At 47.0% G+C, this 20,795-nt stretch overlaps 2 protein-coding genes across 2 annotated transcripts in view; one reads left to right on the top strand and one right to left on the bottom strand.

The window, feature by feature from the left end:
* Positions 1-41: 41 nt before the first annotated feature.
* LOC146198251 (uncharacterized) lies at positions 42-18,740 on the bottom strand. The gene is made up of 5 exons (XM_084593657.1): positions 18,419-18,740; positions 9,463-9,571; positions 7,480-7,583; positions 6,890-7,065; positions 42-1,299 (listed from the first exon to the last, which is right to left on the bottom strand). The coding sequence occupies exons 1-5, from the start codon at positions 18,708-18,710 to the stop codon at positions 1,024-1,026; spliced, it is 957 nt and encodes a 318-aa protein (XP_084449783.1). The 5' UTR covers positions 18,711-18,740; the 3' UTR covers positions 42-1,023.
* A 231-nt stretch (positions 18,741-18,971) lies between these two features.
* The window catches only part of Rpn2 (Regulatory particle non-ATPase 2), a 43,933-nt gene continuing 42,109 nt past the window's right edge, over positions 18,972-20,795 (top strand). Inside the window, exons 1-5 of the mRNA XM_084593656.1 lie at positions 18,972-19,134; positions 19,377-19,494; positions 19,561-19,624; positions 19,686-19,791; positions 19,877-20,067. Of these exons, the coding sequence (XP_084449782.1) occupies positions 19,101-19,134; positions 19,377-19,494; positions 19,561-19,624; positions 19,686-19,791; positions 19,877-20,067 (513 nt within the window). The 5' untranslated portion in view covers positions 18,972-19,100. The remainder of the gene's footprint in view (positions 19,135-19,376; positions 19,495-19,560; positions 19,625-19,685; positions 19,792-19,876; positions 20,068-20,795) is intronic.

Raw genomic sequence — 20,795 nt, 5'->3', positions numbered from 1 at the left:
ATAGGTTTCGAAATCCTGTTACTGGACTTAGTGTATGGTGCAGAAATACTTGTCAGTGCTGCTCAGACTGCTGAACATTTCGAAGGTTGCTACTCAGAGTTTGACGCCAGTGTAGCAGTGGAATGCCTTCTGAAAGGGCATATTTTGTATGCACAACGCTTGGCACCGGAAGGTGTGCCTGTCAACCTCCAGTCAGTGACAGCAAACGAAGGTGTTTTGGGCACCTGGCTTGAGAGTGGTTTGTACACGAGTGCTATTGTGGTGGGTCCTGGGCTTGCATGTGGAGGCGCTTTGTGTGCACAGCAGCCTTTAGCCAAGCACTTTTGTCCAAAGGAGCTCCAGCAGGTGCAGTACATGTCTGGCAGAAGCAAGCAGCTTGTTGCGGTGCACAAGGTATTATACTGGAATTGCCAGAACAGTAGCTTTCTGTGTGATCATAAAGGAAGTTGGAACGCCTTGTGTCAACCTTTCAGCACACTGAAGCAGTGGCCAACCAGGCTGTCAGCCGACACTTTAGTGTCTATGAGGATGCAAGACACTGTACTATCCTATCATCCCAAGACCGTGTTAGTATCCCATCTTGCCAAGAGTGGTTGCATGTTGACACATTCCCTCCTTCACACGATGGCAAAAACCTGAAACCTGCAATCTAACAACATTCACTGTTTGATGCACACAAAAATGAGTTATACAAGCCAGTGCATCCTCTTATTCAGGCCACGTGGGCCTGATCCTGCAGTGGTTTCATGCATACTCTGTGAGCTTGTGTGAGCTGGCCAAATGTACCGAAGGTATGTACTTTACCACTAAATAGCAGCAACTTCCTAATGCCTGCATGATGCAGGCAACTCTGCTGCACACAGGTATACACCTAAGGTGGCCACCTGCAGTGCTAATAAAACCAGAGTCAGTCGCATGGTGCGAAACTAGAAACAGTCATCTGCTATCACCGCTCTTAAGGCACATGCATGGCGACAAAGCTCCAACAAATGGTACAACCAATGCTCGAGAGGCACCCTTGCACTACCACAGGAAGGGCACCAGCACTGCGGTCGAGCGCAGGTATTCGTGGTAAGCTGGGTCATTGCCCCACTTGCGGAAGGCCGCCTGCTCAAGCCGGGGCACCCCAGTGACGCGAGTAATGAGCAGCAGGTCCATCACGGGGCATAGCACACACAGATACTCGGTACGGCGAAACACGGAGCTGGCTGACAGGTACAGGCCCAGCCACAGGAGGATCTCTCCAAAGTAGTTTGGGTGTCTTGACACGCTCCACAGCCCCGTCCGGATAAACTGGTCCTGGCACACACAGAAGAAGCGAGCAGGCACGAGTGGCAAAAACCATAACAGCCAAAGTGCACTACAGGCAAGATTATGCAAAGGATATGGAAGAAATTTGAAAAAAAAAATAAAAAATAAAAAGAAAGTATACAGCACACAAAAAGTCCTGTTTTGTGTGCACCATTTTTTTTTTTTTTTTCAAGATGCTGTACCAACTAGCTCAAATGTCGGCTTTAAAGAAGAAATCAATGAGGCCCCATTAGCAAAATGCTTTAATCTTAGATTGCCCACTTCAGTCTGTGTTGATTGATCAAGTCCAAAATGCAGAGGTGATGGCCCCTTGATAAGAGCTAGCCAATGTTTCCTGTTATATTATCTTGGCGGAAACTGCGCTTGCCACTGCATCAATTCTTGTAGTAGACATTGCAAGCTGGTGCAACAGATACCATCTTCGGTTAATGCATTTGAAAGCAGCAACACCAGGCTGCAGTTGATTTCAAAATATTGCCAGAGCCAGCCTTACTGCCTAGCGCATGGATCAGCAAAAACTTTTGTAGCTTTGGTTCAGCCATTTAGCCCTGCATTCTGACACAGAACCAGCCTCGGGTTGTGCACTCCTCTGCTCTCACCCCCCAGGTTCTTCCTGTGGCAGCCACTTTCCAGATGCACAATCTCTCCTTATAACCCCCCACGGCACTAGGCCACCTGCCATCTCCTACAGCCTCTTTCTTCTGCCTCAAGGCGGACAGGGGTTTTTCCCTCCATTGTACCACCTGCATACTGCGACAGTTATAAATTCAACTGCCATCTTGACAGGTGGTAATTCAATTAATTCAGTTGCCACTTGCACCCTTTGACAGGTGATAATTCACTATGGTGTTCCACGAAACCCAAGCCCCCCCCCCCCCCCCCCCCCCCCCCCCCCCTCCCCAAAAAAGAAAGGTAGCGTAATAGCTGTGGCCTATTTAGAGAGCTTTGCCAGGTTTAAAAGCAGGGAGGCAAAAGAAACGCCAGAGGAGAGCGAGAACGGATAGCGCGTGCGATAGAGAAGGAGAGAGAGAGCGTTGATGCTGGCATTGGTGAAACTCGAACTCAGGCTGCACAGCTGGATGGGGCTGTAATGCAAAGTGTCTCAGGTGTCCAACAAGCGAGGGGTGCGATGTTGGGAGGAGTCAAATTCCTTCTAGCAGAATGCATGCTGGCGGCGGCACATCGCCTCTTCCCCACATCCTCTGCAGGCCGTAGCGCACTGGCTTATCAAGAGCTCGCTTTTTAGAGGCCAGTGTAGTAGTTTCCCCTACCTGCTACCAGAACTGTGGCAGCAGTTCGCACAAGAACTTCTCTATCTCTCTCTCTCCCTCCCTCCTATGGTTCGTGTTCCCCCAAACCACTTCCACTAGTTTGCAAGGGGTCCCTGACACATCCACGGCTGAGAACCACTGCACTATGTAATTAAGTTTTTAACGGCTGACACTTTAGATCCTACGATGCAATGCAGGGCTATAGGGAACCTGCGCTGCCGAGGCGGTGTGCCTAAAATTCGGTATACAGTGCTACCTGGTTTCAAAACAATCAAGCTTATAGTAGGTCAAAACAGAAGAGTTGCCAGAGTGTTGCTGTATAGGTTGGTAGATTGTAAACTTTCTCTTTTCTGCATAGTGTTTTTGTCCCATTTTTATTGTTCTGAAGTACTGCAGTTAATGGATATTGGTCTAAAAGCGCAACCAGACCGCTGTAGCTGCCTGCCAAGTTCGCTACGAGCTGCTCCTGCATTTTGGAAACCATAAGGTCGCTACGTCTAGGTTTGAAACCGAAAATGTTGTTTTAAGTTTTTTTTTTCCTATGAGACACTAAGTGCGGTGTCTCTGTATATCATGTACGCTTTCGAGCAAGTATGAGCTAGCTGTGACGAACCATAGCTACTGGAGGCGAAATATCACGCCGAAGTGAAATGATCTTCCTGCAACGTCAACATTGAGATGTATTTCTTGCATACTGCATGTGCTAAGTGCAGTGAAAATGCATAATACTTATTTACTACGCTTACGAAGGACTATAATGACTCACCCCCCCCCCCCCTGAAGTAGCTTCACAAAGAAAAATAAATTGTCCACTAGAGTAGTACTTCATGTGTCATAATATATAATGCACACTCTCCGAAGGCAAAGTAGTAGAACACATCTACAAAAGCCTGCCATCGTGTTTAAAGACTTGCCAGCTTACGACTGTGCACAACTAGCATTCCGTGGATTAGATGGCATCCTCGAGGCTTTGCAGATGAAGCTACATGATATTTGAAAGATAGTGGGAGACCAGAAAGCTTGGCGTGATATGGTTTATAGGGTCATGAGGAGTTGGACATGACTGAACTGACTGAGAGAGAATTAAAACATTTATCATGATGCGTCTAGAGTCTACAGCACAATATTTATGATAAACAAGTTCCTCTGGATTGAACTGGAGAAAACTACTGAACCACCAAAGATTCACTCCATATGTTGGTTTAAACAAATATAACATAAACATAGTCTTTCAGTGCTTCTGAAGTAATGTATTTTTTATTCTAAGCAAACAGCAAGCGAATCCTTTAGTCGGCTATGCCTCTCCAAAAGTGAGCTGCGATAGTTTATTGCAGGATGAACTGTGGACACATGCTGGCTGATGCATTGCTTCACTCTAGGCACTTTTTACAAAATACTGCGCATTCAGAGAGGTCGCTTATTGCCTCGATTTGTCATATCGATAGTCGCAACATTCGTACTGGAATGCAGAAAGGTTGTGGATCCTTTCACAACAGAATGACCATTCTCTGTGCATCGAGGACCTTTTCACCACTGCGACCACTTCCGTTCTACAGCGCTGAATCATCCATTGCCAGAAAAATGCCTCGCGTTTCCTGCAGGTGTACATTCCAGCCGGGAAAATGCCCTGTTCAGAGGGTGTGGATAAGTGCCTCTCTGCCGAGCTTCATAGATTAAATCCTATAGCTGCACGCTTGTAGATGACGCGAGGAGGAAGCGACGCCCATTGTACCATGCCGGCGCCGTGGTGACTGCATTGTGCTTGGTAACTCAAGACGCCCCGCGCATATGCGCCGCTCGTAAGTCACAGGAGATGATTCCACCTAGCTCTGCAGCATCAACAAACCTCTGGCTGATTTGCCCTTTGAAATCCCCCCTCTCTCTCTGTCTCCGCACTCTCCTTTCGACTTTTTTTTTTTTTTTTTTTTTTTTTACAATAAATTTCTGTCGTGAATCTGCACGCTGAGAGAGTCTCATTCTGCCACGTCGAACACAGCCCGCGCCATGGCCCACGCTACTCGCTCTTACAATACAAAGACAGTACATTCATACGTTATGAGTGGATTGTGAAGACGCTGAAACATTCCCCCATACTGCGTGAACATGAAACTGCAATCACTATTACTACTTTCCGCCCCGAAGGCAAAAAAAAGGGGGAGATTTCACTTTCTGCCTGCGTTGGCGTGGCCATTTCGCATGGTGCGCTTTCGTGTCGTCTGCTACACTGCCGTCCAGTGCGTTTCCCACCGCTTTCCGCATGATGGCGTCACATCCTCCCGCGAAAAGCGAATTTGCTATCAACACGGGTTTGTGGTATTGGTAAGCTTCTGGGGGCATTTTAAGTGGGTACAGACATTTGGAGAGTGGAGGTTGGCATATGCATGGTGGATGGGCACTCACAGGTGGGAGATGCATCTTTACTGACAGGTACTCGGTTATGCGACCCCCCCCCCCCCCCTCCCCTCCTCATAGGAAGCCTGGAAGGTGGAGACATCACACAGACGGAAGGAGTAGGTACTGTTATCATTTAGAGTGAGTGGCCTGTGTTGAAGACCACCTATATGGATTTGTAGCATTAATCATAAATACTGTTTTATGGCCGCTATAATTACCCCGCTCCTAATGGTTGTTTGTCTGCTGGTCTAGGTCAACCGATATGTGTGGAGCTAACTGAGTTTTTGTGATGTGATCATTTCGTAAATTGGTCCTAGCTTCATATGCCATCCTCTTCATCAACTTCCATTCATGCGCAATGGATCTAGGTACGTTAAGCAGCCCCTAAATTTTACAGTGCAGTATAGACTTTTGCAACGAGGGCCTCCTGGGCGTCACCATATTGGTTGCTGGGCTGTTGTCTGTGCCTGACGTCGACACGGTGGAGGCTGCAGCGGAACCGGTTTGCAACAGTCCAGAGGGGAGGTCTTTCGACAACCTCCTCGCCTGATGCAAAGATTTATTGCTGACTACTCACCAATTTCACAGACCTTGAAAACATTGCCTTAAATTGAAACTGAAGTGCTAGTACTTAATTTTCATTTGGGCAAATAAATCGTCCATCATTTTTCTTTTTGATCAATAGAATGTGCTTATGTTAAGCTAGGCCTATTCTGACATGGTCACTTCGTGGACACTGCGAGAATGTGTGTGCTATTTTGGTGCTCCCTTTTTTTGTTTAATGCACATGAGCCAAACTGGTGGTTGGTACTTTAAAAATGCATTGCATAATAGTATTTTAGAACTGTGGCTCAGAAAGTTATATTTGACCTCTGCATTTAATGCAAAAGATTATGAAATGCAAACGGCGCTAGTGTGCTGTGCAATGTTGATGCGCACCGAACCCCTGGTGTGAAGATTAATTTGCGGCTCTCCATTATGGTGTCCCTCATAGCCCATGCATTGCTTTCACAAGGTGAACACTAAAATTTGCAATTTTATAAAATAAATACAGGTGCAGCACTATGAGAAGCCTAAAACACCTTGTGCGCCCGTGCCAAGCGTATTCAAATGCCGCACTAATTTCCTCGACTTCCCATGGCCCCCGCATACCCTTTCACCCTCCCATGCAGTGAGGAGAACCAGTTCCCACGCAAGGTATAAAAGCAAAGTGCACTATCGCCTCGCAGGTCCAGTCTGCGCTTTGTGCTTGTCCTTGCTGCTGCTTCCTGGTGCATCGCTTGTCTGCTGCCAGTCGCAATTCCCCTGACCTCAGCCACGGACGCCATGTGAGGAATAAAACCCCTTTGTTTTCCTATCCCGCCTTGGCCTGTTTGTGTGCCTCTCGTGGACAGAGGAACTGCTAGCAAAATGGTGGCCAACTGGGGCGTTAATTAGTACCGACATGGTAGATTCCTCTGTCCATGAGAGACACACAGACAGGATGCGGTGGGACGTGAAAAGAAAGGGTTTTTATTCCTCACATGGTGTCCATGGCTAAGGTCAGGGGAGTTGCGGCCCACAGCAGACAGGCGACGTGCCAGGAAGCAAGGACAAAGCACGAAGCGTAGAATGGAGCTGCGAGACAGTACATCCTCGCTTTTATACCCTGCGTGGGGAGTGGTTCTCCCAACACTCGCAGGATGGTGAATGGGTATATGGGGGCCGCGATGGGAAATGAGCGCGGGATTTGAATGCTCTTGCCGTTAGCCCCATAAACCCCAATCAACAAAAGCGAGCATAGACAGAGAAAGGCTGGCGAATCCCATTTGATGCCAAAATGCAGGCAGTATCTTTGTCCAAATGTTTGGAAATGTACCTAATTGGGGAATGAGCAGAAAAAAAGTTTGTGCGTGCTTGCCAAAAAAAGGTACCTCATTTCTCGAGTCCGCAGAGAAGACGGCTTTCTGGTGGTCAGCAACTACCTCCAGTGTAAAGCCGACCAGCCATAGTAACCACCCAGCCAGGTCACGCATGCCCAGTGGTGCATCAGCCCACTTGCTCGTGTTCAGCAGAAGGGTCGGAAACAGCGTCACCAGGATTCGCAAGGCTGCATAATGTCACTCATGATGCAAGCACCCAGGCTAGGGTTTGCTAGTCACCACTCTGAGAGCAACTCAATGGGCCTCAAGGGACACCAGTGCCAACTTTGATTGCAGCCACGTGAGGCTGAAAGTGCGCTCTTCCCCATATGTGTGCCATGTGAAAATAAAATAACTCAGAAATCCAAGCCATTAGTCAAGTCAATACAACCAAGTTAATCTAAACAGGCAGCTTCTATTGTAACAAAAGCAGCCCAAAATGGTTGAATATAGATCTCCACCAGTGGCCTGGGTGATTGCATGTCCACCCTATACAGGCGCCACATTCATTAACCATCTGAAACGCACTGTCGGACAAAAGCATAACCCCCTAAATGAAAGCCTTCACCTCAAGAACAGAAATAAGAGGTTAAAGGACTTGCCTTGCAATGTCCACCACAGGAAAAACTTTCGCCGACGTGGTGTTGGAATCTTCTGTGCAGCTTGGCTCTGCCGTAGCTTGCGTGTGAACAGGTAAAGCCCAAGTCTGCAAATAAAACACACTTTGCAAGTAGCAAACAAGCGATAAATGAAGCATAAAGCAAGAACATGTAGCCCATGAGCTGTTTTTGACTAGATGCACTGCATATGAGGTTGGACAAACGAAACGAAATGGTCATACAAACCGTATTGTTATGGTACCAGTTCACTCATACGAGGCCCACTTTTCTGAAGGAATGGCAGCAAGGTTGATCACTGCCTCTACTCTCCCTGCCAACAAATGCTCCACCGCTGAGTGATAAAGGCTCTCCAGAAAGGCGGAGGCAAGGAAGGAACTCTTCATATTACAGTCATGCCTCATTAGAAAAACCGATTGTTAATATGGACGATTCGAACTAAGGAGTTTTTCAGGGGACCAGACTTTTTCAATGTATTTACACCTCATTAATATGATTCGCTGTCTGGACAACAGAAAAGGGGGAAATGCAAAGGGCCCTTTATGGCCCATGCAATTGTACAGTGGACTGTGATAAAAGCAAGAATTCTGCTTCCTCACTCAAATGTTTAATTTCCTCCACTTTGAGCCCAGGCAAATTGCAGAACGCAATTAAAAAGTGCAAATGACTAAGTGATGACCCTTTTGTTTTTTTTTTTTGTGTTGCTGAGCCTATGTATCTTGCCATTTTCCATATTATGTACAGATACGATGAATGGCTGTCAAGGAAAATTGTTACAGCAAAGTAGAAAGCCAAATTCAGCTGCTATCAGCTGATTGAATGCTCATGCCACGTGAACAGTTGTTGTCTAAGTCAGCTCATTTATCTATGGTACCTCATTAAACTATCATAGACCACTAGATGCATCAAGTTGCATCACATTATTTCTGCATCCACCTAGTTTTTAACTTCACTGGCCGCCCCCACGCATGAGCGCTGACCTTAATCATAGCATGTTTTTTGATAGTTTTTCTTAGCGATTTCTTATTACGGATTACTCACTTTATGGACAGTATTGTTTGTCAACCAACATGTCCATATTAATGAGGCATGACTGTATAGTATATGGCCGGCCTCATGCGCATTACGCCTTGACCCACATCTGTGTCATCCTGTTTTAAACTTTTCTCAGCCTTGCTGCAGTGACACATAATTGTGACGTCTATGCATTATTTTGTAGTGTACTACAGGGGCAATTTTGCATTGGTATCAGCACTACAACACACTGTGCCTGCACCTCCACCTATGCCCCGCTTCTTACGCCCAAACAATGTCTGAGTGGAATCTGGAATCTTAATTTCTGGACCTCCACATGTGAAAAACTTCCGGCTACATTTTGCAAACCACCACAGAGCTGAATTATTTGTCAGCTGCCTGCATTTTGCTGCTAGCAGAAAGCAACTGTGGTATTGGCTCTCATTTGTCAAGTCTCCTTGTGGATCCTTGTTCATGTATGTGGACTTTGCTACACTCCTTACCATTCTTTATCGCGCACTCACATGTGAGAGGGCACCCGACATAGATATAATGTCCCGGTTAACCAAGCCATACAAAATCGTGCCTGTGTGACCTAGGGGTAGCATGTCTGACTGGGAATGCAAGGATCTTGAAAGGCTGATTCTGATTTCACCCTCTTATTCAAATGGAGAAGCTTAAGTTGGCAGCGCCCGCAAAATCAGTCATGTCATGTGGTCATGTTATGTCAGACAGCCCTACGTCCAATCAATGTCTGGCCATGCCAGCCACCAACTATCACATGCCTGTGATTTTTCACTCACAATGCTGACGAGATTTTCTGGGTAAAAAGGCCTTTCATGCTGTCACATTAAAAATGCTCCCAGTCAGATATGCACCCACTCAAGAGATGTGGGCTAGCTTTTAGTGAGTGTTGTCCATCTCAGAATGCACAACATAAGAAAGAGAAATTACCTGACTGCCCAAAGGACGACCAGCCAGGTATGGACCTTTTGACGAAGGGAATGACTGCTGCTTCCCCAGTAATAGCTCAGCAGTGCCAGTAGCATGCACGTGCATGATCCTAGGCAATGCATAAAAAAGGAAACAAACACCACTGTAAGCAATTCATCTATCCTGCACCATGGCACATGTGTATGGAAAGGAAACAAGCTACTCACAAGGTATTTTTTGTCTAGCTGCTTAACATGTTAAGAGGTAACAAATGTATAGGGCCACACCTCAGAATATATTTCTCAAATTAGGTATCAAGCATAGTCATGAAAGAGAGATCAGTTCAACCCACAAAGTATTGAGCAAAAGCAACAAAATTAAGATAACTGTTAACTAAAGATGCCCAACATAGTGCGCACTCAAGCATACATATGCAAAATATGCGGATAAAGTCTAGTTGATAGCCAGCAGGTGTGTTATGAAGAGACAAGTCGTATCATTCCACTTCTAAAACCCGGAAAATCACCGCTCGATATTAATTCATACCGCCCCATTGCGCTCTCCAGCTGCGTTGGCAAGGATGCTATTAACACGCATTGAGTGGTACTTGGAACGACACGAAAAATATCCAGATTTCATGTCTGGGTTTCGACGCGGCCGCTCCTCTATAGATAATGTCGTAGACCTGGTTACGTCAGTCAATGTCCAAAAGAATCTAAAAAGATTGACTGCGGCATTGTTTTTAGACATTAAAGGTGCCTACGACAATGTAACGCATGAAGCCATCCTAGATGCACTGGAAACTGCTGATATCGGAGGACGAACTTATAGCTGGATACGCAGTTATTTGTCAGACAGGTCACTGTTCATCCAGACAGAGGACGGACGAACATCCTCACATAGAACCTCTCGCGGAGTTCCACAGGGTGGGGTAGTGAGCCCCACTCTATTCAATCTTGTGCTCATCGGCCTAGTCGACCTGCTGCCTCAGTCAGCTCAGATCTCCATATATGCGGATGATATTTGCATTTGGGCCTCAAGCGTGACTCGACCCCAAGTTCGTGCAAGACTACAAAAAGCGGCATCGATTGTGACGTCATATCTTCGTGTACAGGGTCTTACTATCTCAACAGAGAAGTGTTCTGTGGTGGCCTTCACACGAAAATTAATGTCACAATACGCAGTATACATAAATGGCAAAGTTATTCCTTATGAAAAGAGTCATCGCTTCCTTGGAATCGTCATTGATAGGAACCTCTCGTGGAGTCCACATATCAGTGGTATGAAGAAAAGACTGACGGCGATTGCCCATGTTCTCTCCTTTCTAGGAGGCAAGTCCTGGGGCGCGTCAGTGCACTCTATGCTGCAACTATACCGTTCACTTTTCCTGGGTTACATGCGGTACAGCTTTCCAATATTCAATAATATTAGGAAGACGAACATCGAGATCCTCCAAAGCGTGCAAGCTCAAGCTCTCCGCATCTGCCTTGGACTGCCAAAATGCACCTCAACGGCAGCAACGGTTCTTCTCTCTCGCGAGCATCCCATAGCTACATATATTGCTGTTGAAACCATGAGGACATATATACGACACCTCACCCGGGTTTCCCGTCACCACTTGGCAACTATCCCAACAATTAGGCCACATACTGCATTTGCCAAAACCATAGCAGCTCATCGCACCTACCTTCCTTCACAGTTTACTCCAGCTTCAAGACCGAGTTTACCCATATGGAGCCTACATGAACCGAAAGTTTACCTATCTATTCCGGGAATAAAAAAGAAAACGGGTGTACCATTGCCTGCCTTGAAGCAAATGACGTTGGGTCACCTGTATTCTATGCACAATAATCGTGAACATGTCTACACCGATGGCTCAGTTGCGTCAACAAGCTCCGCGGGGTCCGTAGTGATACCGTCGAGGTTCATCGTGCTGAGGATCAAGACGACGTACCCCACCTCTTCAACTGGTGCGGAACTGGCTGCCTTACGTGCAGCTATTGAATACATCGGCCAGGAACTTCCAGGTGTCTGGTCCATTTTTACGGACTTAAAAGCAGCGCTTCAAGGCGTTCAAGCTGTGCTACGTCGTGGATCACATGAACAACTAACTGCAGAGATCCGAGTGCTATACCACGACGCTACATCAAAAGGTCATGATATAATTTTCCAGTGGCTACCTGGACATTGCGGTATTGAGGGAAACCACCAGGCAGACCAAATTGCCCGTTCTGCACACAACGACGGAACTACAGTGAACATTCCTATATCTAGAGTTGACGCAGCTTGTCGACTTCGTTCCTTAGCGGCGGAGCTAACGCTTTCAGCCTGGAACAAAGGAGAATTTTCCAATTGACGCCTCAGGGAACTAGACCCTGGGCTGCGCCTTCGTGTTCCCCCTAACAAAGGGCGGCGCGAAACAACACTGATGTGCCGTATGTGGCTCGGTGTTGCATTCACCAAAAAATACGCTTATGTGATGAGAATGGCGGATAGCCCTAACTGTGAAAGATGCGGCTGCGAAGAGACCACACAGCATCTCCTTTGCGAGTGCCCTGCTTTTTCAAGCGAAAGATATGCGCTGCGTTCGGCTCTGGACCATCTTGACAGCCGTCCTTTCACAGAGGAGAAAATCCTCAGCCCATGGCCACAGAAGGCGTCTAACGGCAAAGCCTTCAAAGCACTTATGTGTTTTATGAGAGACACAAACTTGATTGAGAAACTGTGACTGTGCTCCTCGCCGCCTTACCGTTCCTATCATTCTCTTCTATCTTTCTCCTTTAAACTCCTCATTCCCCTTCCCCAGTGCAGGGTAGCAAACCGGAAGCTTTCCTGGTTAACCTCTCTGTCTTCTCTCTCTATATTACATTACGATTTCCAAAATCCAAACACACCAGACTAGTGCTCTTTACAATACAGGCAGATATATATATATATATATATATATATATATATTAGTACCCAGAGGTATATCCATATACAACCAGGATCAGCAAGTGACTTCCAATCAATGACACAGACAGACATTTAAATTAGAACGAATAGCCTTTCTGGGTCCCATGATTCAACTGCATAAGGGAAGAAACACCGTGCAAGAAACTACACCAATGCCATAGGCATCAGGGTAAGTGCATGCTGCTAGTTGATATCTGCGGGATAAGAGTTAATTGTTGCAACAAATAAATTTTAATGTTTAAGGTGGGGGTTTATTTCAAGAGCTGAACCGAACTGAAGAGCTCAAGAAGGCATAGCAGCAATCACCGATCAGCACAATCTTTGGCGTACTTGGCAGCTTGCGAAATAGTGGTGCACTCAGATTTGTCAGAGTGGTAGAGTGCCACCGTATCAATGGGAACAGAGGGATGGCAACCATAAAGAAAGAAGAAAGGAGAAAATCCTGTAGTAGATTGTGTGGCAGTATTGTACACGAATGTAATATAGGGTAGTGCCAGGTCCCAGTTTGTGTGATTTGAGCCGACATACATAGCCAGCATATCACCCAAAGTGCGGTAGCTCAGTGAGGCTATCTGTTTGAGCATGGTATGCAACGCAAGTCTGATTAATTATGTTGCACTTTCGAAGCAGAGCTTGAATGACGTCAGACAAGAAGATGTGGTCTCGGTCGTTGAGCAGCTCACGAGGGGCGCCATCATGGAGGAAGGAAAGAACTTAGGAGAGGCCCTGACGTCATTTTTTTTGATGCCGACGCGGCCGCGCCGCGACAGGACGCTCCAACATCTCTCCTCCTCCTTTACTCTCTGCATTCTCTTTCTCCACAACGCTCACGTACCTAGGGCCCTTAGCAATGCTGTTGCTAGTGGCCCGAGTTTTCATAGCAACAGCGTCGCCGTTGTTAATGGCCAGACTTGGCGAACCCTAAATTTTGACGTCACTTCCGCCACACTTTCTCCAATGCATTGGGAATGGCAAGGGCCTCTCCTAAGTTGTTTCCTTTCTCCATGGGCGCCGTATATAAGGATGAACCGCTCCAGAAGAAAGGATGCCACATCCTGGGCTATCGCAACAGGGAGAGCGGCTGCTTCAGGATACCGCATCAGGTGATCTATGGCAACAAAAACCCATCGTTTGCCAGATGCCATGTACGGGAGGGGCCCATATAAATCAGTAACAACATGGTCGAAGACGAAAGTCACATTTCCTTGTGCAGTGCTGCGAACCGAGACGTATACCCACGTCACAAACCCCCGCCTTTACGGTCAAAAGAGGTGCGGGATCCCCTTTACGATTACCGTCGTTCCTCTATGAGGGTTGTGAACACATTTAAAAGTTAGGCCGGTCAACCCGTGAAGCACGTGTGTCGGTGTGTGATTGAGGAATAAGTACAAATAGGTCACTTTCTTTTACAAACAATTGAAGGTTTATAAATAGCAGACCAAAATTACACTGATAATAATAGAGTACAATGAGAGAGAATACAACGCCACGACAAGATATTGATAAAGACGAAGAAATAAATGATAAGAGAAAAAAAAAATAACCCGACAATGAACAAAACACTGTGATAAAAATATGAAGACTATAAAGATAATAAAGCAGGTATTTCAGATATTATAAGTATGAGCAAAAGTTACATAAGAACACAGCGTAAAATACTACTAAGTCAGGTCAAAAGTTAACAAAGCGAAAATAATGTTCGATTGAACAACAGTCCGTGGCGAATGAAATTCTCACGTCTTCTTGTTTGCTGAGGCGTCGAAGGCTGTGTTGCTCGGTAGCGGCGGCCGTACAGGTGCAGAGGACGATGCGTCGATCGCGGGCCCGAAGAAACACAATACGCTTTCGGAGCACCACGGAGTGGCCGGAAGTTTGAATCTTCCCAAACGCACTGGTGAGGGCGTGCTGCTGTCGGTTATTTTATACCCTCGGCCGACTATGCAGCAGCCGCGTCAAGGACAGGCGGTCGCTGCCCCATCGGCTTGTCGAATCTTGTCCAGAGGAGCGACGGAGTCCCGTGAATTTCGCTCTATATTCCAGCCATAAGCTCCCGCATCTTCCGCTGTATAATAGGTGAGGCAGCTTGTGACAACCCACATAGGTCGAGGCAGACAAGGGAGTGGCTGCAAATCTCCAGAAGTATGGTGAGTGGGCGCCTTGCGGCGTTGGCAGTCAAGGCACTTCAAAACAACAAAGTTGCACATGCCGTGCCAGTAATATCGGAAGCGCAGGAGCGTGTACACCTTGAAAAGGCCCGCGTTACTGCCTTGCATGTCAGTGTGAAAATATAAGCAAATGTAAGCCCGTAGATGTTGTTGAATGAGGAGGAGCCATTTTCGTCCATCAAATTGGTAATTGCGGCGGTAAAACAGGTCACAAATGTCAAAATGTGAAGCTTGACGCCGCAGGGCGCGTGATAGTGTAACTGCCGAGAGGTCGGAGAGAAAGTAGAGAGGAGCCCTAATCCGAGGATCCTTGCGCTGCTCAGAAGGCATGTCCCTGATGGCGGGAGACTGCAGGAGTCTCGATTTCACAGAGACTCTTGCTTGCGCCTCAGGGACAAAGATGCGTCTCAAAATCGGGTGAAAAAATTACGATAGTGTCCAAATACCACAGGCACACTTTCTACCAGAGGCCACACAAAACTGTGTCCATCATTCGTTCGAATGTGGCCGGAGCGTTGCGTAACCCGAAAGGCATGACAGTGAACTCACAAAGGCCGTCAGGGGTCACAAATGCGGTTTTGGCCTCATCTTCAGCTGCCATTGGGACCTGCCAATAACCAGAGCTCAAGTCGAGTGACGAAAAAAAGCTCTGCACCTTGGAGGCAGTCCAGAGAATCATCAATGCAGGGCAGAGGGTATAGATTCTTTTCCAGTTATCTTGTTAGTATGACGATAATTGATGCGAAACCTGACGAAGCCATCCTTTTTCTTCATGAGTAGTACTGATACGTGTGAAGAACTCCACTTTGAAGCATTGTGTCCACCTGTTCTTCAATAACTTTGCTTTCAGTGCCAGAAACGAGATATGGACGCTGACACAGAGGAGCATGGGCACCGGTGTCAGTGTGGTGTTTCACAGTTGACATGCGTCCTAAAACATGTTGGTAGCAATCGAAGGGGGCACGGGACTCTTCAAGGAGTGCTAGAAGGTGGTTTCTCTGAGGCGAAGGAAGTAAGGCATCAATAGAGCGAAGAAAGAGATCTGACGACAATGTGCTGGGTGCAGGAATAGGTGGGACGAGCGTGTTCATGTCGAACTGAGGTGAACCTCTGGTGCTGTCGGTGTTTAAAGTAGAACTGAAGAGCTGCATGATACCGATGCATTCGTCACGGCGCAAAGCGAAGTGGCCTGAAAAGGGGTCCGAGACACTTAATGAGGTAATGCCGGCGGATATGGTTAGCAGGGCATAAGGCAGAGGCAGACAGTCGCGGCGAAGAAAAATATCATGCGGTGTGAAGATGACACTTGCATCGCGAACAGAGTCACAGGATAGAGACACAATCACACATGAGCATGCAGGAACTTCAGTACTGCCGGCAACAAGAACTTTAGCAGAAACAGAGGCATCGAAAAGCTCAGTGCCCAGCATGAAATCAAGCAGTGCAGAGAGTGCTGGTTGAGCCGAGACACGATCTACAACCACGTCGTGAGGCGATAAGAAGTCCCAGCCCAAGATGATCGCATGTGAACATGATGGTGAAGCGATGACCTTGATTGTATACAAAACGTCTTGGATGAGTACTTGAGCAGTACACGCAGCTGACAGCTGAATGAGGTACGCTCTCGCAGTTCGTAATAGGCCAGAAAGGGGCTTCTTCACTTTCCTCAAAGAGCGGCAAAGCGCTGCATCCATCACAGAGACTGCAGCATCGGTGTCCATAAGCATCATCACAGAAATATCCTCTAAGAAAACTTCAATTAGATTAGCTGCAGATAACCAAGGTCTTTTAAATTTAAAAAAACAGCGCAGTTCTCGTTTTAGGAACTGCAGCACCTAGTTTTCCTCTTAGGGTGCCGAGGGACGGCATTGCATTGGAGAAATAGAATGACGATCAGAGACGACGTTCCCAAGAGACAGTGGATGGCTTTGGGGCGGCTCAACAGGAGGACAGTACTGCCGCTTGTTCCAGTTGCCAGAAACATCGGGAGGCAGATGAGGGACGCTCATGCGTCAACAGCAGTTCCGCACCACACGACCTGGGAAACCGTAGAAGTAGCAGATTGGACGATTGTCAGTAATGCGCCAGGAGTTTGCCAGTTGAGCAGGTGGTCGAATAAACTGTGCAGGTTCTCAAGCGGGACTAAGAGGCTGATCATAGGCAGGTGGTCGAGGTGGAGTATATGTAGGTGATGGTCGAGCAGCAACGGTCGCATACGTCAACGGGGCCGCGACAGGCATGGGTTGAGGGGCTGAAGGAAGAGCTTCAGCTACCTGTTCTTGAATAATCTGGTGCAGACTGAGAGTTAGGTGTTATGAAGGCTCTTCATGACGCGACATAAGGGAGAGCTGCCGGGCAACTTCTTCCCAAATGAAGCTCTTGATTTGCAGCAGGACTGCAGACTGTTCACCTGCATCTGTCAGGCCAGCAAGTGACTCAGTGTGCGTGACATTCTCGGGAGTCAGGGCCCTCTGCTTGCATAATTCATCAAAACTTTGACATAGTGTGACAACTTCTGCAACGGTGCACAGATCTCGCGCTAGGAGCATCTGAAAGGTGTCGTCATCGATTCCTTTCAGAATGTGCTTGTTCTTATAGGCCTTTGACATCTGCATGTTTATGCGCTTGCATAAGTCAACGACGTCTTCGATATAACTGGTAAATTCTCATTAACCTACTGAGACTGTGCACGCAATTGCTGTTCAGTGCAGAGTTTTCTAAACAGCCAGACGGCTTAGAATTTCAGAGAAGCTGGCTTTGGACACTGACCATGATGAAATCTTTGCTTCATGGTTTCGAAACCATAGATTTGCTACGCTGGTGAGATAGAAAATTATGTTGTTTAGCTTGGTTTCCGCATCCCACTTGTTATAATTGCTCACCCGCTCATAGGATGTGAGCCAATCCTCAACGTCGTGGTCGTCAGTGCCGCTGTAGATGGCGGGGCCTTACTGGCGGAGGGAACCGGGGCAAATGATGGCCGAGCCAACTTGTGCGGCTTGGTGGTTGGTGCCTTTAGGCATCGTAGGAGGTGGTAACGTGTGACTGCATAGTGCCAGGGCGAGAGGATGGATCTTACCCAGCACCTCCACCAAATGTAGGTTGGGGGCTTATTTCTACAAGAAGTACTTCTCAAAGAAGAAAAGGTTCAAAAAGAGGGCTGAGAATGACAAGGATTTACGTTCATATCAGTGATTTATAATTTATAAACTATTCGCAAAACGTTAGCTCATGAAGGCCTTTGTTGCACAACTTTTTCAACAATGCCCTCCAATGAAGCCACTCTGCATCGAATCTCTCGAACGTGCAATTTACGTGTCCATAACCGGCTGATTTTCAGTTGAAACATACCTACATAACTTCTTTCAAATAGTACAGTCAGCTCTTTAGCATACAGTTACACTTCAATAGCCCGCCAAACGTTGCAAATCGCGGCGTTACTCGTCCGTACCTAATTTGGTCAGATACACTACGTTTTAGTACCTACCACTAGTCACAAGAGTGGTGGCCGCAACCGTGGAAGCTGGTTCAACGTTTCGGAGCGACACATGGACTATTAAAGACGTCGCATAGGAGGACTACGGATTAATTTAGCCCGTCTGGGATTTCTTTAACTTACGCTGACATCGCATAGCACACAGGCGCTCTATGCTTTGCGCCTTCACCGAAGCACGACCACCGCGGCCGAATAGCTGAAGCAGCAATGAAAACAAACTTATTTTTTCTGATCTCATTTCATTTCCGTCAAGAAAAAAAGATACACTGTTTGGTGAAGCACATATATTCCAAATAGCGGCACACTAACTGGCACTTCCTCCGCTTTGGCATTAAATGAACAAGGAAGTGTTAGCATTTACCAACAAGTTCGAAGAGAAGCTCGGTCCGAAGCACTGCGGAGATCACGAAGAAACCCCACTGAATTCCGATGTTGATGAGGGCGCAGCTGATTAAAATGTTGCTGCGCATTGCCGTCCCAGGCGCTACCCGGGTCGACCCAGTCAACCCAGTATTCCAGCGACCTAGTACCGTCGCACGCAAAACGTTACCTCCGCGAACACACAGAAACGCTGGATAAAAGGGCCGAAACTTTTGCACTCTAAAACAAATTTCGCGTACTATCAAAACAAAAACAAGAAAAAAGTCGTCCATGCTTGATGTCGGTGACCTTTCCTCTTCACCATTCACTTCTCTGTGCGAATACACTTATGTGTACATTATACCTCAATATTATAATGAAATTTTATGAGGCAATAATATTATTAAATATATAACAATATTTACTTATGTAAGTGCACTTTAAAACCGAAGGCATAGGGCCGCGCACACATAAGGCAAACTATCGCCTAAAGGGGGCAATTGGCAAACTATTGAGAGTCACCTCATTGCTCTAGTGCATGTTATTGCGAAGCCTGTCGCCAAGTCGAAAAGTATTAGCCAACTTGGAGTCGTTCTAGCGGCACAGCGGCGTCCGTCGTGATTGAGGGGAATTCGTTCCTCTTGCTTGGAACCCACCGGAGTGACACAGCAAATTAGCTGAAAATGGTGCAGTCAACGATGAATATTACTTCAGCAGGTAAGGCGTCGTGAAGTTATGGCTGGAGGCTGAAGTTTTATTAGTCTCGCCCTACCTTCATTCACAAACGGGCTCATCGACGTTGCTTGTTCGGGAGCTTGTCGCTGTCGTTTCGGCACATTTGGGTAATAATAGAGGTTTACGATGTGGTCAGTGATCAAGACCAGGTATGCTGACTTTCCTTGAGTAGTTTATGATCTGTGATGCACACAGCAAAAGAATTCCAATCTCTCGTATTTCAGCGGGAATAATTTCCCTGCTTGAAGAAAACCAGACGGAGTTGAAAGTGTTCGCCTTGAAGAAACTGGACGACATCGTGGATGAGTTCTGGGCTGAGATATCTGAAGCAATCGAGAAGATGTAATGACTTTAATTATTTCATTCCGTGCCTCTGGCCAGCGCTCACACTGTCGCTGCCTTTTTCAGTGAGGTTCTCTACGAAGACAATGGGTTTCCCGAGAGGCACCTGGCCGCACTTGTTGCTTCTAAGGTTGGTGGCAGCACCCAGTGCCGGCCGAAATCAGTGCAGCATGTTCCTCTTTTTTCCTCAGGTGTACTACCACCTAGGTTCGTTCGAAGACTCCCTTACCTATGCCCTGGGTGCGAATAACCTCTTTGACGTGACTGCGTCGTCGGAGTACGTGCAGACCATCATATGTAAGTAGAATTTGCTTTCTGGTTCTGCAACCGCCTTGCTGACAGCGGATACCTGAGATATGCTTCTATGCATCTGTGTCTGTAGCCAAGTCCATCGACCACTACATAAAACTGCGTAAGCAGTCAGAGGTCAGTGAGCCTGTGGATGAGCGCCTGGAGGCCATTGTGAACCGCATGTTCCAGCGCTGCTTTGATGACAAGCAGTACCGACAAGCTGTGGGCATTGCCTTGGAGACACGTCGTATGGATATGTTTGAGAAGGCCATTGTATCCTCGGTGAGTATTTTTAAAACGAGTATTCAGAGATGACTAACATTTCAATTGCTCCAGCTTATACACCTGCCAGCATAAGTAACATACACATGGTTGCATAACACCCCCCTTGTCATTCTTGTGCTGCATTGACTTGTCATTTCAGTAGCTCCAGCATGCATCCACTAGCATGACCTAGAGTTCGTTGCCAGCAAAACACAGGCGCTTCCCGCACCATGCTCCTTCATGTTGTTAAGTATGTGAACTGAACTAAGAAAACAAGATTGGGTGGTAAACAAGGTGGGCGTTAGAGGAACATAGACATGAAATTTTGGTTGCATGCTTGGCCTTGTTTGCAGCTGTTTGTAAGACATTACTGTACACGTATCACTACATCGTATTTACTTTGAAGGCCACACCTTTTAGAGTAAAGGTCTGCAAGCCATGCTCATTTCCAACGTATGGAACAGTCATGATTCGTGAAAACACGCCTGTGTACTTCACAAGAGATGCAGCAGCTGAGGTACGGGCAGGGCTATGTGAAATTAAAAAAAAAAAAACGTCTCCAGGCAGTATAAGAAAACTGGTTCTGTGCGTGGCAACCACTCATTCCAAACTTTAATCCACTCCAGAGGTAGAGCTCCCATCATCCGTCCTCGTCCTGGCAAGGAGCCGCCTTGTTTGTGTACATCAGGATGGTTCGCTTCAGCCGCCGGCAGCGTAGCCGTGCCCCAGCCTTGCTTCCGCTGGGG

This window comes from Amblyomma maculatum, chromosome 2, assembly GCF_055883805.1.
Source record: "Amblyomma maculatum isolate TAMU_Amacu chromosome 2, ASM5588380v1, whole genome shotgun sequence".
Lineage (NCBI taxonomy): Eukaryota > Metazoa > Arthropoda > Arachnida > Ixodida > Ixodidae > Amblyomma > Amblyomma maculatum.
Note: the sequence above shows the minus strand (reverse complement) of the source record. Positions and strands in the feature narration are given on the sequence as shown.

Bases quoted from the DNA above. Each gene is read 5' to 3' on its own strand.
- LOC146198251 (XM_084593657.1), bottom strand. From the start codon at position 18,710: ATGGACGACTTTTTTCTTGTTTTTGTTTTGATAGTACGCGAAATTTGT. The intron at 9,572-18,418 runs GTAAATGCTAAC...TGCATTGCCTAG, and splicing joins GCTTCTCTTCGAACTTGTTG to GATCATGCACGTGCATGCTA. The intron at 7,066-7,479 runs GCAAGTCCTTTA...GACATTATGCAG, and splicing joins CCTGTGGTGGACATTGCAAG to CCTTGCGAATCCTGGTGACG.